The sequence below is a fragment of the Geotrypetes seraphini genome, chromosome 13, assembly GCF_902459505.1.
Source record: "Geotrypetes seraphini chromosome 13, aGeoSer1.1, whole genome shotgun sequence".
Taxonomy (NCBI): Eukaryota; Metazoa; Chordata; class Amphibia; order Gymnophiona; family Dermophiidae; genus Geotrypetes; species Geotrypetes seraphini.
In genome coordinates this window covers 68,742,629-68,759,654 of record NC_047096.1, presented here as the reverse complement: position 1 = coordinate 68,759,654, position 17,026 = coordinate 68,742,629, and the positions used below count along the sequence as shown (strand labels likewise).

The 17,026-nt window shown below is 41.6% G+C and overlaps 1 protein-coding gene across 3 annotated transcripts in view; it reads right to left on the bottom strand.

The window, feature by feature from the left end:
* TTC25 (tetratricopeptide repeat domain 25) overlaps window positions 1-12,641 on the bottom strand; it is a 68,949-nt gene extending 56,308 nt beyond the window's left edge. Inside the window, exons 1-2 of one of the 3 annotated variants that reach the window (XM_033919148.1) lie at window positions 12,386-12,641; window positions 4,967-5,632 (exon numbers count right to left, since the gene is read on the bottom strand). In XM_033919148.1, coding sequence (XP_033775039.1) covers window positions 4,967-5,086 — 120 coding nt within the window. In that variant the 5' untranslated portion in view covers window positions 5,087-5,632; window positions 12,386-12,641. Of the gene's footprint in view, window positions 1-4,056; window positions 5,633-12,291 lie in introns of all 3 variants that reach the window. The other 2 variants (XM_033919151.1, XM_033919150.1) reach the window with 2 other exon arrangements.
* Between the last annotated feature and the right edge of the window lie 4,385 nt (window positions 12,642-17,026).

The window sequence follows — 17,026 nt, the reverse complement described above, 5'->3', positions numbered from 1 at the left end:
TTGCAGAATTCCCACGAGCGTCGGAGCAGTTACCGCTGCTGCCGGCGCTCAACCACGCGCTAACCAAAAATACTAATGCAAGCATCTATGGAGGCATTAGCGTTTAGCACCTGCGATATTGTGGTACGCGCTAAGTGCACACTAAAACCGCTAGCGCGCCTTAGTAAAGGAGCCCTAAGTCTTTAATTTAGGTGGAAGGAATATGCAATGGATTTTGTGCCGTTGTATGATTCGGTTCTGGGGTTTTTTTTTGTAGGACAAGACATTTCTTTCTCCAAAGGGATTTTGGTCTGAGAAAATCTTTTTTGATTTGTTTTTTTTGGGGGGGACTGTTCAATTCAGTCCCAAGGAAAAAATAGAATCTGAATTGTCTCCGTTATGAGGGGAGTTTGCAAATAAAGGTACCTCCTTAGAGAGCTTTGAGGTTTATTTCTTTTATTTAAAATTATTTATTTATACCCGCCTATCCACAAATCTAAGCGGGGAACAAAAACAACATACCACTAAATACTGTAAACAAAGACAAACGCAGTATAAAAAGAACAAAACAACTCAAAGTAGGTCACATGACTCGCACCAAAGAAGCGCTGGAACAACGCTTTTAATATACCAATTATATAGGCCCCGTTTTACTAAGCCACGGAAGAGATTTCTAGCATGACCTGGAGCGCTAAATGCTCCATCCAGAGCAACATTGGACCATTTAGCACTCTGGGCCACACCGTATCTTATTTAAAATATGCCTGCTTACTTTTAAATCATTATTATTTAAAACCCCTGCTTTTATTTTTAGAGTTTTAATTCCTCATCTTACTTCAAGACAGTTAAGCTCACAAGATCAACATTTATTGGCCATTCCCTCACTGAAAGTTATCAATACGAGGCGTCACGCCATTTTCTCTATAACAGCTCCCCAATCTTGGAATGACCTCCCACTATTTATTAGAGAGGAAAAGCACTTAGATAAATTCAAGTCCAAACTTAAGAGTTTCCTTTTTATAGATGCTTTTAGTGAATAAATCTCAAAGATTCGGTCTTTTTTTTACTTTCTACTTTATATATCATTATAAATTTTATCTGTTGCCCTTCCTATTGTTTTTTCCTTAAACATTATTAAATTTATATTGATTGTAACCCATTAATAATTTTCCCTCTGCTTTGAGTTTATATGTATAAGTTAAACTATATATAGAAATGTTTGTATTTGTTGTTTTTAATTCGATATGATTATTGTTTGTCTGATTTGTTCCCCATATTTAATTATTTATGAAATTGTACATCGCCTAGAAATTGTGATAGGCAATTAATCAAATTATATAATAAACTTGGAAACTTAGAAACCTTTTTCTCGGCTTTGTAAAAGGCACCTCTGTGTATTTTCCTAGTACAATGGCAAACATTTTCATAATTTATAGAAAGTTTGTCCCTCTGAAGTTGTTAGTTACGTAAGAAGAGCCATATTGGGTCAGACCAGTATCCTGGCCAATCCAGGTCACAAGTATTTGGCAGAAATCCAAATAGCAGTAATATTCCATGCTACTGATCCCAGGGCAAGCAATGGCTTTCCCCATGTCTGTCACAGCAGCAGACTAGGGACTTTTCCTCCAAGAACTTGTCCAAATCTTTTTTAAACTCATCTACGTTAACCGCTGTTAACACATCCTCTGGCAACGAGTTTCAAGCTTAACTATTCTTTGAGTGAAAAAATACAAGGGACTTTAAAAGTATTTCCCTGAAACTTCATTGAGTGCCCCTAGTCTTTGTAATTTTTGATGGAGTAAAAAAAAAAAAAAAAATCATTCTCTTGTGCCTGTTATACACCACTCAGGATTTGTAGACTCGATCATATCCCCTCTCTACCCTCTTTTTTCCAAACTAAAGAGCTCTAACCTCTTTAGCCTTTCCTCACATGAGAAGCGTTCCATCCCTTTTATCATCTTGGTCGCTCTTAAGAACATAAGAACATAAGCAGTGCCTCCGCCGGGTCAGACCATAGGTCCATCCTGCCCAGCAGTCTGCTCCCGCAGCGGCCCAAACAGGTCACGACCTGTCTGAATCACCAGAAGGGGCTCCCTTGCCACCTTGGTTTCTCATTGAAGTCCTATCTTCCCATCGAAGTCCTAACCCTCCGGTCTTGCACATGCACGACCTGATTGGGTTTCTATACTTATTACCTGGTTAGCTTTCTATACTTGTGTTACATCCCAGCACCTCTCTCAGTATCCCACGATCCCTTTATCCCTTTGAACTTTTTCTAATTCCGCTATATCTTTTTTGAGATACAGCAACCAGAGCTATGTGTGCACCATACTTAAGGTGAGGTCGCACCATGGAGCAAAACAGAGGCATCATAATATTCATAGTCTTATTTACCATCCTTTTTCTAAACTGTTGGAAAACAGCAGTGAAGCACCTAACTGTACCTATAAAATAACTGCTAACTTTACACTAGAGAATGACAAGGGGACAAATTTGTCCCTGTAGGAACTCAATTTTCCTGTCCCATCCCCACAGGTTTAGGTCGCTGTCCCTGCCCCATTCCTGTAAGCCAGGGGTGTCAAAGTCCTCCTCGAGGGCCGTAATCCAGTCGGGTTTTCAGGATTTCCCCAATGAATTTGCATGAGATCTATTAGCATACAATGAAAGCAGTGCATGCAAATAGATCTCATGCATAGTCATTGGGGAAATCCTGAAAACCCGACTGGACTGCGGCCCTCGAAGAGGGACTTTGACACCCCTGCTGTAAGCTCTGCTTTAACCACACAAGCCTCGAAAACTTATGATTTTAAAGTGTTTGAGGCTTGCGCAGGTGAGGACAAAGCTTGCAGGAATGGGGCAGGAACATGCAAAGAACTCACAGGGACGGGAAAATGAGTTCCTGTGGGGGACAGGGAAAAATTTGTCCCCGCGTCATTCTCTACTTCACACCTAAGTGCTCTACTGCAAGCAGGACATGGGAAACGCATGTGGTGCAGTGGTTAAAGCTACAATCTCAGCACCCTAGGGCTGTGGGTTCAAACCCACGCTGCTCCTTGTGACTGTGAGGAAGTCACCTAATCCCCCCCATTGCCCCAGGTACTTTAGATAGATTGGGAGCCCACCAGGACAGACAGGGAAAAATGCTTGAGTACCTGAATAAACTCGTGTAAACCGTTCTGAGCTCTCCTGTGAGAAAGGTATAGAAAATGGACTAAATAAATGTGCAGGTCATGGGTGTGTTGAGCTTTTCCAATGTCAGCCACATACATACAGTAGCTGCCAGCATTTAGGTGTAAGCCAGGGGTGTCCAATGTCGGTCCTCGAGGGCCGCAGTCCAGTCGGATTTTCAGGATTTCCCCAATGAATATACATGAGGTCTATTTGCATGCACTGCTTTCATTGTATGCTAATAGATCTCATGCATATTCATTGGGGAAATCCTGAAAACCCGACTGGAATACGGCTCTCCAGGACCGGAGTTCCCTACCCCTGATATAGACTGATAAGTGGGTGGGGAGAGAAAGAGACTGGCTAATTAGCTGCTTCTTCCGTTAAAGCAGTGGGAGACAAGAGCTAAGACAGGGGTGTCCAATGTCGGTCCTCGAGGGCCGCAGTCCAGTCGGGTTTTCAGGATTTCCCCAATGAATATACATGAGGTCTATTTGCATGCACTGCTTTCATTGTATGCTAATAGATCTCATGCATATTCATTGGGGAAATCCTGAAAACCCGACTGGATTGCGGCCCTCGAGGACCGACATTGGACACCCCTGGTGTAAGCATTTATAGAAATAATAGTAGCAGTAGTAATATGAAATATGGTGCTCAGTAATGTTGGGTTTTACTACGACTGCAGATTTATTTTGTGAGAGTGTCTGTTTGTATTATTATTGTTTTATTATGTATGTATTTTCTGTAATCTGCCTTGGATAAAGGCGGACTAGAAGTAATAAATTGAAATTGAAATTACACGTCTCATTGCCATGACTTTGCGCTCAGCGCCTGAACTTTAGCCACTGTGGGCCTCTGCGTTTTGCAGGAGATGCCCCTGGCATTTCCCATGCTTCCGTCACCTACGTTTTGATGCCGCCTGTTCTGCCATTTTCAGCCCTGCAGTCTCCTCTGGTATCTTCATTCCTGGTGCACTTTTCTTTTGGGGGGAGCATTTCTAGGAATTTCAGTTCTTCAGAGTCTCTGTACTATACCAGAATCTCCCACGGTATTGAAATGTTCTTAGTAAAAATATCTAAAATCTTCAGCAGAACCCTCAAACCCCTCGGAATGATATCAACAGAACCTCCAGAATCTGAACATTAAGAACCGCCGAGCATGGAATCCCTCAGGCTTGTAGCAGAATGTCTTCGTTTCTTTATTTAAAATACTGGTGGTGCTAGAACTTTGTACACAATACTGTAGTTCTAGCCAGAATTAAGACAGAAGGCAAAGAGCTGCCAAGCAGGAGAACCTGGTTCTGTTCTTTCCATCCTGCGTTGTAGGACTCTGAGCAGGTTATTTACTCTCTCTAGGTGTAAACAAAAGCCCTTTGGGAAAAAGATTTTTGGGGACAGAGCTGCATACACTTGAAAACATTTTTTAAAATTTAGATTATCACAGTCATCAAATCCTTCCGAGTCCCTCAGAGTCACACAGGAATACAAGCTCCCCGGATGTATTTAGTACACGAGAAGCCATCAAATATTTGGGAATTTCCAGACAAATCAGTAGTTTTCTACAGTGAACTCCAAAGCCCCATGGAAAGTATACACATAAAACAGAGTCTCTGCAGGGCCAGTGTTAAAGGCAGTGCAACTTGGCAATTGCCCTGGGCCCTCATGCCACAGGAGGACTCAAGCATGCCTGAAGCTGAAGGGAACGCAGTCTGCTGGCAGGATTTAGGTCTCCCTCTGAAATTTCTGCCATGGGCCCCGGCAAGTCTGCACAAGCCCTAAATACCTGTTTCCGACAGAGGATTAGGATTTATACTTACATGAGTGTAACAATCAATGGCTTTTCGATACTCTCCTTTCTGAAATAGCTGATCACCCTCAGCCAGATAACCAATACTAATGCCTCGGGAGCCTTGGTCGGCCTCTTCATTATATGCCATGCTCAGGGCTGCTGCTTAGGGATGATAATTAGGATTTTTAATGTACTTTCTTTCCTTTCCTTTCCAGATCTAAGGCAGCTCTGTTGACTCTCATCTCCTCTGGGCCTATTCTGTTTGTAGCAGCATGGAAGCTGTCACCTAGCAACTGGGTAACAATGTGCTAGGGTTACCAGGGTCATTGGGGACAGGCTGATACGGTCCCGGCCTCATTGCATGCATGGATTTGTAGTTCCAATACCATTTAAGTGCACAGTGAAAAATGTAGTTTTTAAGCAAGACTGAGTTGCAAGGAGGAGCAAATCTATGACAGGCTGGGCCTGGTGCCATCTGCTAATCGCACAACGAGCAATGTCACGTTCTGTTGATTGCCTGGTGGTCTGTTTACGCTGGATCTCTGCTCTTGGTGCATCAGGAAGAGAGACTGAAATGGTAGTTCTTGGAAGGTGGGTTACCATCTAACAGCATATGCTGAGCTTGGACAGGGGGGTGGTAGCTAGGCAGCCATCTTGCAATGAGCAGAAAACGGCGTTGATTTCATCAGCATTCCTGTTAATGGTAAGGCAAAAGTTACTTGACTGAAGAAAAATAAATACAAATAACTAAAAGAGAGAAGATAAAGAAAATAAGCATTTATTTCATTGTTTGTTTATACCTAATATTACTTTTAGTTTAATTTAAGGAGGATGTGATAAGCAGGAGCACGCTACAGGGCTTCAAAGAGGGTCTGGACAGGTACCTGGAGGACAAAGGGATTGAGGGGTACAGATAGGAGTAGAGGTAGGTAATAGGGATAGGATTAGAGGCAGTTACAAAATTAGTCAGGGACACTGTTCAGGCAATTAGGCCTGATGGGCCGCCACGAGAGCGGACCGCTGGGCAGGATGGACCTCTGGTCTGCCTCAGCGGAGGCAACATTTTATGTTCTTATGTTCTTAAATCATTTACTAATAGGGTATTTTTTTTTTCCTTCTCTAATTTTCAGAACTATTACGCTTTTTTATAGCTTCTAAAAATAAAATCACCTAGGTGCGCTAGCGGATCATTAGCGCGTGCTAAATGCTAACGTGTCCATTATAGTCTATGGACGCGTTATCATTTAGTGCGAGCTAAATCAGCTTTAGTAAAAGAGGGGGCTAGTAAGTAAAAAGATAATTTGTTTAATAGTTTCAATTTTCCTTAGAGTTTTTAAGTTGCCTTCTTATTAAAAAATAAAAAAATGTAAGGACATGTTATCATGTTTTATGGCCAGGATGGTAATCCCTTGGCCCACTCTCAGTCCAGTAAAATGGTGGAATAGCTTAGCTCTTAGATAAGTGGCTGTGAATTTGGGAATAGTAAAAACAAGTGGAATTGTCCAATAAGAAAAGGTGCAACAAATAAAGATGTCTTTCAACTCATCTGGATAATCAGGTTATTCTTTATTCTTCCAAAAATACTCGACCCGACATGTACGTGTTTCGGCCCTACGGCCTGCGTCAGGAGTCTTGGAGATCTTTGGGTATAAATAACCACGAGTATGGACCACTTTAGAATACTTTTCGATTTTTACTTTACAGCAAGTATTGACACGACGGCGTTCTGATATATACAGTATTCTAAAGTGGTCCATACTCGTGGTTATTTATACCCAAAGATCTCCAAGACTCCTGACGCAGACCGTAGGGCTGAAACATGTACGTCGGGTCGAGTATTTTTGGAAGAATAAAGAATAACCTGATTATCCAGATGAGTTGAAAGACATCTTTATTTGTTGCACCTTTTCTTATTGGACAATTCCACTTGTTTTTACTATTCTGTTTCCTGTGGATTTGTTTCCCCTGTGTTTTGCGTGTGAATTTGGGAAGCCAACACTCTTTATGACCTTGGGAAAGTCCCTTCACCCTGTATTACCTCAGATTGTGAGTCTACTGGGGCAGATTTTAAAAAAACCTTAAATAACTGTCCTTGATCTTAGAAAAAGGAAGTAAATCTAAAACACCTGCTAACTCCCATTCCTCTCATTCCACCCCCCACCCCCACCCCCCTTTCATGGTTTCCAATCACACCTGCAGACTTAGGGGTCCTTTTACAAAGGCGCAGTAGCAGTTTAAAGCGCGGAATACCGTGCGTTAAACCGTCTGCCACGCTAGTACCCAACGCCTCCATTGACGAGGCGTTAGGATTTTACGCTGCCGCGGGGGTTAGTGCATGATGAAATGTGCGACACGCTGACCCCTGTAGCGTGCCTTGATAAAAGGAGCCCTTAGAGACATCACCAAACTTTTCTTGTTATGTTAACACATTCAGAATATTATTATGATCAAACTCCAGTTGTTTTACAATTTCCTTCCCTACGTCCTCTTTTCTGCTGTCCATGCTATATGTTTGCATCATGGGCCTCTGAGGAAGATCCACCATTCAGCTGTCTCTGTTGCATTCATGCTTTAAATGTATCACTGTAACATCTTCCTTGAGTAAAAGAGGGTGTTTATTTAAACCAGGGGTGTCCAATGTCGGTCCTCGAGGGCCGCAATCCAGTCGGGTTTTCAGGATTTCCCCAATGAATATGCATTGAAAGCAGTGCATGCACATAGATCTCATGCATATTCATTGGGGAAAACCTGAAAATCCGACTGGATTGCAGCCCTCGAGGACCGACATTGGACACCCCTGATTTAAACCATTTATCCCCCTCCCCTTTATTTTTTATTTTTTATTCAGTTTTAGGTTTTATTTTATTGCTTTTAACATAATGCACAAGAATGATCTTGCTCCGGAAATACAGAAAAAGAAATAAGAATAACTAGACTTAGAAAAATTAGTGTTCTAATACAAAATACTTGAAACACAATTTTCTTCCTCAGACTACAAAAGAATGTAGAGTTCCTGAAATAAGAGAGGAGCATCTAATTTACATTAAATTATTAAATGAAAATATGCATAGCTTAGCGAAGGATCCCGCTATTTTTAAATGGCTGATAACTACTAATTACCTACAGTCCCCAATTTCTTCAAAATTTACAAATGATCTTAATTGCTCCGGCAGATAGATTACATATTTTAACCCCAGATATTTAATTAGGCATTTACAGGGGTAAGCCAATAAAAATGAAGCACCCAATGTCAATGTTTCAGTCCCCATGGCTAGGAACAATTTTCTTCATTCCTGCGTATGACCTATAACATCAGGAAACATCCAGATTTTTACCATAAAATAATGCATGGGACTGATGAAAATTGATTTTAAATATGCCATTTTGACATCTTGTTCAAAAACAAGTGACACCAACAAAGTTGATCTTTCAGTTAATTCTGACATGCTGGTTTCAAGTAATTCTGAAACATTAAGGCTTTCTCCATGGACAAGCAGTCTTAAGTCAGCCACACTTTGGTGACATCATCTAACGTTCCCAATTCAGAATTGCTCTCCCAGAGCTCAGGTGAGGCTTTTGGGAGCCTCATCTGAGCATGTGCAGGTTGCCCTATGCTGGCCCTCTCTAATTCAGTTTAGTTCATCCGCCCTCCCGACGGTTGGATCACCGCTCTCCAATTTAAACCGAGAAAAGAGAGAAAGAAAAAAAAGAAGAATGGCTGAGAAAAACGAGAAGACTGCAGCAAAACCGGGCTTTAACAAGTGCCCGGACTGCAAAAGAAAAATGAGCTCCACGGACCTCCACGAGGTGTGCATCCATTGCCTCAGGGAGGCGAACCTCATGGCCACCTGCCCCCAGTGCTTAAAGATGTCCCCGAGGGCCCGCAGAAACCGTCTACAAATCAGGGTTGTGGAGTCAGTAGATAAATGTTCCGACTCCGACTCCTCAGTTTTTTGTACTTCAGACTCCGACTCCAGTACCCGAAATTTCCTCCGACTCCGACTCCTCGACTCCGACTCCACAGCATTGGTTAATTTTCAGATCGTTAAAATGGAATGTCAAGTTGAGAGAAATGAGCATTTTCGACACCACCTTCTTTTTGCTTTTAATCAAGGTTCTAAGGCCGCAGAAGCTGCTCGCAACATTTGTGCTGTGTATACAGTGGGTGCTATAGCTGAAAGAATCGCTCGTGATTGGCATGCCAAGTTCAAAAATGGAGTCGGAAGATAAATGTTCCGACTCCGACTCCTCAGTTTTTTGTACTTCAGACTCCGACTCCAGTACCCGAAATTTCCTCCGACTCCAACTCCTCGACTCCGACTCCACAGCCCTGCTACAAACGCTGCAGAAACAGGGGGAAGACCAACATAAGAAAGAACCCCCAACAGGGTGCCAAAAATCGCAGCCGGCAAGGTTTCCCGCGGGTCAAGTGCCTGACTATACAACTCCATGTTTTGCTTATAGTTATTTTCAGAAAATGATTCATGCACAAGGATGGCATGTGATATGGTTTTCTCAGGGTGAGGAAGAATCTATACTTCTACCAACACTAAAGGGCAAATTCTATAAGAAGCACCCAAAAGTTAGGCCCCCTACTTAGGCACTGTTCAGCGCGATTCAAGTAAAATTGGGTGCTGTTTAGTGAATCGCGCTGAGCGGCACCTATTTGGGCACCTATTTTGGAGGCACCCAATAAAACGGCCAGCTCTAGGCACAACTAAAAGTTAGGCGCTTAAGAGCAGCGATTCTGTAAGAAGGCACCCAACACATAGCCACACCCAACATGCATAGCGCCTATTTTTTTGAAGGCCGCCTAAATTTTTAGAGGCGCCTTGTTACAAAATCATGCTTTCTTGATAGGTGCCTACGTTTCAGTCAGCGCTGATTAAAAAGCCTAATTGAGCTTGGTATTCAATTTAGATAGGCGCCGATTACAGAATCTGGGCCTAAGTATTCGGTCCACGACTTAGCCTGTGTTTTAGATTGTGGCCTCTTATGTGACTGAATTTGATACCCCTGCTCTAAAGTGTAACGGAAAAGAGGGTGTGGACAAGGGGAGGGGCAAGAGCATTCCAAACATTGTGCATGGTTTTATAGAGTAGAAACATGATGGCAGATAAAGGCCAAATGGCCCATCTAGTCTGCCCATCCATAGTAACCATTATCTCCTTCTCTCTCTGAGAGATCCCATGTGCCTATCCCAGACTTTCTTGAATTCAGACACAGTCTCGGTCTCCACCACCTCTTCAGGGTGTGTGCCATGCATCTACCATCCTTTCTGTAAGAAAGTGTTTCCTTAGATTACTCCTGAGCCTATCACTTCTTAACTTCATCCTATGCCCTCTTATTCCAGAGCTTCTTTTCAAATGAAAGAGACTCGACTCAGGCGCATTTACGCCATGAAGGTATTTAAATGTCTCTTTTGTAAAAAGTGAATGTTTCACATATAGAAATGAACTCTCAGATGCCTGCTCTGGTGAATCATCAAAGATTTCTATCCAGATGTGCAGGAGAAGGTATCCTTCATTGAGTTCTTGATAAATAATCAAAGTGACAAAAAGTGTAAATAAATCAAACTTGAAGTAAATGTATAACGTTAAAAAGCATCGCATTTATCTTTTCGTTGTGGTGTGCGGATGCCAAAGTGTAAAACCCTACGGGGACCCGTTTCACCATACGTGGCTTCCTCAGGGGTCAAAATGGTACAGCTCGACTCTGTTAAGGTCAGCGCCATTTTTTGTCTCCTTAACAGAGTCGAGCTGTACCATTTTGACCCCTGAGGAAGCCACGTATGGTGAAACGGGTCCCCGTAGGGTTTTACACTTTGGCATCCGCACACCACAACGAAAAGATAAGTGCGATGCTTTTTAACGTTATACATTTACTTCAAGTTTGATTTATTTACACTTTTTGTCACTTTGATTATTTATCAAGAACTCAATGAATGATACCTTCTCCTGCACATCTGGATAGAAATCTTTGATGATTCACCAGAGCAGGCATCTGAGAGTTCATTTCTATATGTGAAACATTCACTTTACAAGTTTGCTTACCTGTGGTCGGTATAGACAAGAACTTGTTTCCATTCATTTTGATCAGTATTTAAATGTCTCTATCACCATTTACATTCTGAAAAGCCTTAAGTCCCGCACCAGCATAAATTTGGGTGCTCAACTTTAGGCCCGGGAATCAGCTCCAAGTGCTATTCTACAAAACACACTCCACTTGCCGCAGCCTTTACAGAATAACGACACCGATTTTTAAGTGCCATTTACTGGATCTAGCCCAATGTGGATAACAGTGTATTTACTCCAAAAAATTAAATTAAATCAAAACAATCAGACATAAATGACAATAAAATAAGCATTAAGGTAAAAATATAAAATAAAAACATATGGATCAAATGTAGGTAAAATGGGTAGCATTTTTGTTAAACACTGGCTGCTGAGGACAAATCTTTTTATTTATTTAAAAAAATTCTATCCCACAACTCTAGGTGGTTTACAATTATTTCATACATTCAATTCTTATACTGTATATTGTGGCCGATTGGACTTGTCCAGGGGCCAATACCCTAAGCCACACAGACCTCAGCCGAGCGAAAGCGAGAAGGACTGCAATAAAGTTCAAAAACAGTGAAAAACACTTGTGTGCCACAAAAGAAATCAACTTGATGCATTTAACTCAAGTTAGTAGCAATTCAAAATGAGTTCCAAAATACAAGCAAACAAAACAAAACAACCAATCCATTTGTTTCCTTTATTTGGCTTGTTTCCATCCACTGACTTCTATTTCAGCCTTTTAATGGCCTTCTCTGAGGCTCTCAGGCCTACACCTGCCACACTGGACCAGGCCCTTCCCGGCCCAGTCACTGTTTGCCACCTGGCTAGTTCAAACAACTTCTGCTATGATTTCTTATAAGTCTTTTCACCAGGGAAAAGTTCACCTTGGGATTTTCTTAGCTAAAATACCCCCAGAGGTGTTGGGATCTGTACCCATCCTCTAGATTTTGGTGTACAAAAATCCCAACCAAGATCCCACTAGATTTGAATGAGTTCCCCAGTGTCCTGTGGCCAGCAGTGCTTCAGTAACCAATTTTCATGCACTGCCCCCAAACAGCATAACAGAAAAACAAAACTCAGTCCTACTTGGATTTAGGCTGTGCAATTTTCCCTACAAGTTCCATACAAGTGGGGGAAAAAAACTCTTTCAGCCAGAGGCTTTAAATAATACAGCCTGGCTAGTCTGGAATTTTCACCAACAATTTCCCTTTGATAAACTCCAAACTTTTTTCTACTGTTCCTGAGCCCCACTCTATTAAATCAGGGTCATCAGCGTATGAAAAATCCTCACTCATTTCTTCAATACTCTGAGCTTCATTCAATTCTTCATCATCTTCATTTATGAATGAGTCCTCAACAAAATCCTCCCAAGCTTGAGGTCCTACCTGCCCTTCTGGAGTATAAGGCTCTGGTGCATTTCTATTTCCTGGCAGAGAAGGTCTAGTTCCCTTCTCTCTCCCTGTTGGGTTTCTCCTGTGTGGCTCAGTGTGTGTTTCAATGTCTGCTTCCCTTCAACTAGGAGTCCCACCCCTTTCTTTCTCAGTGGCTAACTGCCTGTGCTGGAGTGCAGGTATGCCCTTAGTTATGGCTAATTCTGAGCTCAGCTGCTTGTTGTGCTGGTTTAAACCAGTTCTGGATTTGCTAGGCACTGGAGTTGTTCCTGTCCTGGCTTTAGGAATTCTTGCCCTTGGCCTGATGGGATTTGTAGTCCTGTTACCTTGCTTTTCACTTGCTGCTTAGAAAAAGGCAAACAGGCATGAGGAGTCTTTATCTCCTTCTGTGTACTGCTATGCAAGGCATTTTCTTTCTTTGCAGTGCCCTAGGAGGAATTTTAGGTTTATCTACTGTTTTCTCCTGGGACAATTCCCTATTTTGCTCATTAGTTCTGGGGCACTGCAAGGATTCCTTTGCCTTCACAGGGCGTTCCCTGTGACAATATCCACACTAAACCCCCCCCCCCCCCTTTAACAAAACCACGAAAGCAGTTTATAGTGCAGGCCAGCGCACTGAATGCTCTGCTCTGCTTGCGACGCTCGTAGGAACTCTATGAGCACTGGGAGCAGTGCAGAGCATTGAGCGTACCAGTAGGTGCTAAAAAACGCTGACTCGCATAAAAAAAACCCCCAAAAATAAAGATTCAGTAGAGTGGAAAAATAGCCTCATGGTTAGAGCAGCAGCCTAAGAAGCAGCGACGCACCAGGTCAAATCCCTCTGTAACGCCTTGGGAGTTTGGATAAGTCACTTACTCGTAGTGGTCCTTTTACTAGGCTCTAGTAAAAAGTGGTCTTAGGGTATTTTCCCACGCGATAATGCTGTTTTTACCACAGTTGGAAAATAGCCAATTTTCCATTAACCCTTTCAGGACCAAGGGACATATTTGTTCCATAACTTTAAAATCCTATAAATTTTGATTGGGATGGTCTACGGTTCTAAATTTGATATGTACGGATTCCATATGATACTGCCTTTATGTAAACAAACTGGTTCCGACATTCATTCATTAGCGTCGTTGCCAGATTGACGAGAAGATTCACTTGCCACACTGTCCATAAGCCAGAAGTGTGATTTTTTTAAATAAAAATAATGATATTTCACAAAAAAAAATCAATTTTTTGGCATCTGCAAGCCCTTTTTACCATAAAAATGTCGTCAAAACCACAAAAATTGGCCTACGATCCTTATGGTCCTGAAAGGGTTAAAGCAAGGCCATTACCCAAAATTAGCATGTGATCCCTTATCTCCACTTATTTTGTAGGCAGTAAGGGTTCATCCCCTAATCCCATGCTCGTCAGGGTAATGTGGCTGCACTAACTGATTTGTGCTTTCACACCCCCTCTCCACCCTGCAGTCAAGATCCCTCAGGGAAAAATAAAAATTTAGAGCATGGTTTGTGCATGCACATAGGGATTTTACTGAAGACATCTCAGCGTATGCCACAGTATGCATGCACTAGCCCTTACCACAGCTTAGTAAAAGGCCCTTATCCCTCCTTTACCTCAGGAGCAAACTACTACTATTAATTATTTCTATAGCACTACCAGACGTGCGCAGCGCTGACTCAGATTGGGAGCCCACCAGGGATAGGGAAATACCTATAGTACATTAATGAACTCCCTTAATAGCTTTTGGGCTTGAACGTAATATATAAGAAATCAAAGGACATAAGAACATAAGAAGTGGCCCCCGCTGAGTCAGACCAGAGGTCCATCTTGCTCAGCGGTCCGCTCCCGCGGCGGCCCATCAGGCCTAGTGCCTGAACAGTGGTCCCTGATTAATTTTGTAATTTACCTCTAATCCCATCCCTATAACCTACCTCAACTCTTATCTGTACCCCTCAATTCCTTTGTCTTCCAAGTACCTATCCAAAGCTTCTTTGAACCCCTGTAGCGTGCGCCTGTTTATCACATCCTCTGGTAGCGCGTTCCATGTATCCACCACCCTCTGTGTGAAAAAGAACTTCCTGGCGTTTGTTCTAAAATGAACAATAAGATGATATTCAGTGCAGGTATCCAGATAGGGCGGCCAGTGCCAACTGGATAGAAGTAATATTCAGCCAGATAAGGCAGTCAGTGCTGGCTTTATCCAGCTAGCGGTGATACTCAGCCCGATATCCAGATAGCTAACCAGATTAAAGTTAGGGTAGCTTTTTTGTTGTCTTAACTATCTGAGAGTTACCAGTTAGTGGACACTGGACAGAATATCGCTACTATCCAGATAACTCTGGGGACTGCCCTTGTTCTGTTATCTGGATTGTTCTAGGAAAGTCTGTATCATTTTCAGTGGCAGTCTTGTAGCTAATGCCACTGAAATTCGCTGACTGGCAGCTCATGTTGGCATCCAAACAAGTACTTTTGAATATCAAGCAGATAGTCTGCAAAACATTACATTTAAAACAAACAATAATCCAATTTCAAAAACATTCATAATAAATACAGTATGTCTATAAAAGAATAACCTCTATCAGTATGCTTTGCTCTTTTTATCATCCTCACTTTGGAATTTGTTTTCTAGGGACTTGTGCATAGAACCCACATACCCCCAAATTTTAGGGAGGCACTAAAAACATCTTTTTAATGTTGCCTACCTGGGTTATTCAAAGTACCCTACAGAATGTAGAGACCCTGACCACAGACTTGTTTTTAACCTCCATTTGTTGTACTGGTTTCTTTTAAAAATATGATTGGCATTTAAATTTTTCCTTCTTTTATTTTTCATTTATTTTGTTAATATTTAGTAATTATATCCAACAACATGCTTGTTTAGGAAATACAGAAAGAATTACACAAAAGGAAATCTTTCTTAGACCTCAATCAAATCAGGAATCAGAAAATCCAAGTGAAATTAATGAGGAGATTATTCTATCTTAGAAAACAAATATTAAGGCAAGACTTAACAGTTGTCCTACAATTCAAATTTAACTGTTTGCTAACACTAAGCATTCCCAGCAACCAATTTCTTCATATCAATAAATGCCCTTAGTTGTTCTGGGGAGAAGAACACATATTTTATCCCCAAATATTTTATCATACATTTACAAGGATAGGAGAGCAGAAATGAAGCACCCAAGGAAACCACTTCAGGTCTCATGACAAGAAATAATTTCCTTTGTTCTTGAGTTTATCTGGTGACGTCTGGAACTATCCAGACCTTTTTTACCTCAAAATGGTACCTGAGAATTTCTAAAGAACATTCTGAAGACAGCATTAACGTCCTGTTCAAACACAAAAGATACCAATAAAGTTGCTCTTTCAGTATTTTTTTTTTCCATTAAATTTTATTGAGTTTTCAAAAAGTTAATAGATTCCAGTAAGTCCGTAACATTTAAAGGGGTATTAACCAGACTTGTCTGTGAATTCACTGGTTCAGGACCCATTTCTTTTTTTTTACTGGCAAATAGTAAATACGATTTACTGGCGGAATATTTTCAGAGGAAAAACTTAGAATTTCAGGCAAATATTTTTTCAGTAATTCAACGGGAGTCATCACCAGAGATTTAGGGAAATTCAGAATTCTTATATTTAATCTACGATTAAAGGTTTCTATTTGTTCAATCTTCCTATTGACAGCAGTGACAACAATTCTTTCCTTTACCATCCTGGACATTAAATCTTCAAGTTTGTCTGTCTTTGTCAGAGACCTTTTTCAATTCAAGAGAAAATTCTACTTTGGTCCCATCCAATTTCCTCCCCGGAGTATTTCTTTTATGTTTTATTATTATATTTTCTTGTAAATTGCCTTGATGTTTGTATAGCAGGTGGTATAACAAGATTAATAAACCATTCTGTATTTAAATTTTTAGACCTCCTCTGCTGCTGATGGGTGGGTGCACGGAGTAGAAGGAGTTTCATAAAATGTAAACATTAATATTAGTTTTGGACTAGAATGTCATTCTTTCAGGATTTATCTATTGGAAAACACATGTATCATAAAAACATAAAAATAGCCTTACTGGGTCAGACCAATGGTCCATCAAGCCCAGTAGCCTGTTCTCACGGTGGCCAATCCAGGTCACTAGTATCTGGCTAAAACCCAAGGTGTAGCAATATTCCATACTACCAATACGGGCTTCCCCCGTGTTTTTCTCAATAACAAACTATGGACTTTTCCTCCAGGATGCCTTAGTTTTTCACGTGTTTTGGATATGTGCAGTTTGTACACTTGAGAGACTCTGGAGCTCTACCTGCCTCTTGGGTACTGTGCGTGGAACTGGGAGCATTTCTGAAAATGCAACCCTGGAGGATCTGGATTTCAGCTTTCTACCTAAGAGCCTAAATTTGGCTTCCAGAACCTCCCTCCCACATTTTCCCATGTCATTGGTACTTACATGTACCAGGACAGCTGTCTACTCCCCAGCACTATCTAAAATCCTATCTATGTGACACCACCTTCGCACCAGGCAGGCAAGTGACCAGGCGATCCTCACGCCCACCAGCCACCCAGCTATCTACATGCCTAATAATCGAATTACCAACTACAACCGCTGTCCTAACTTTTCCCTCCTGGGAAGAAGCCCCTGGAGACACATC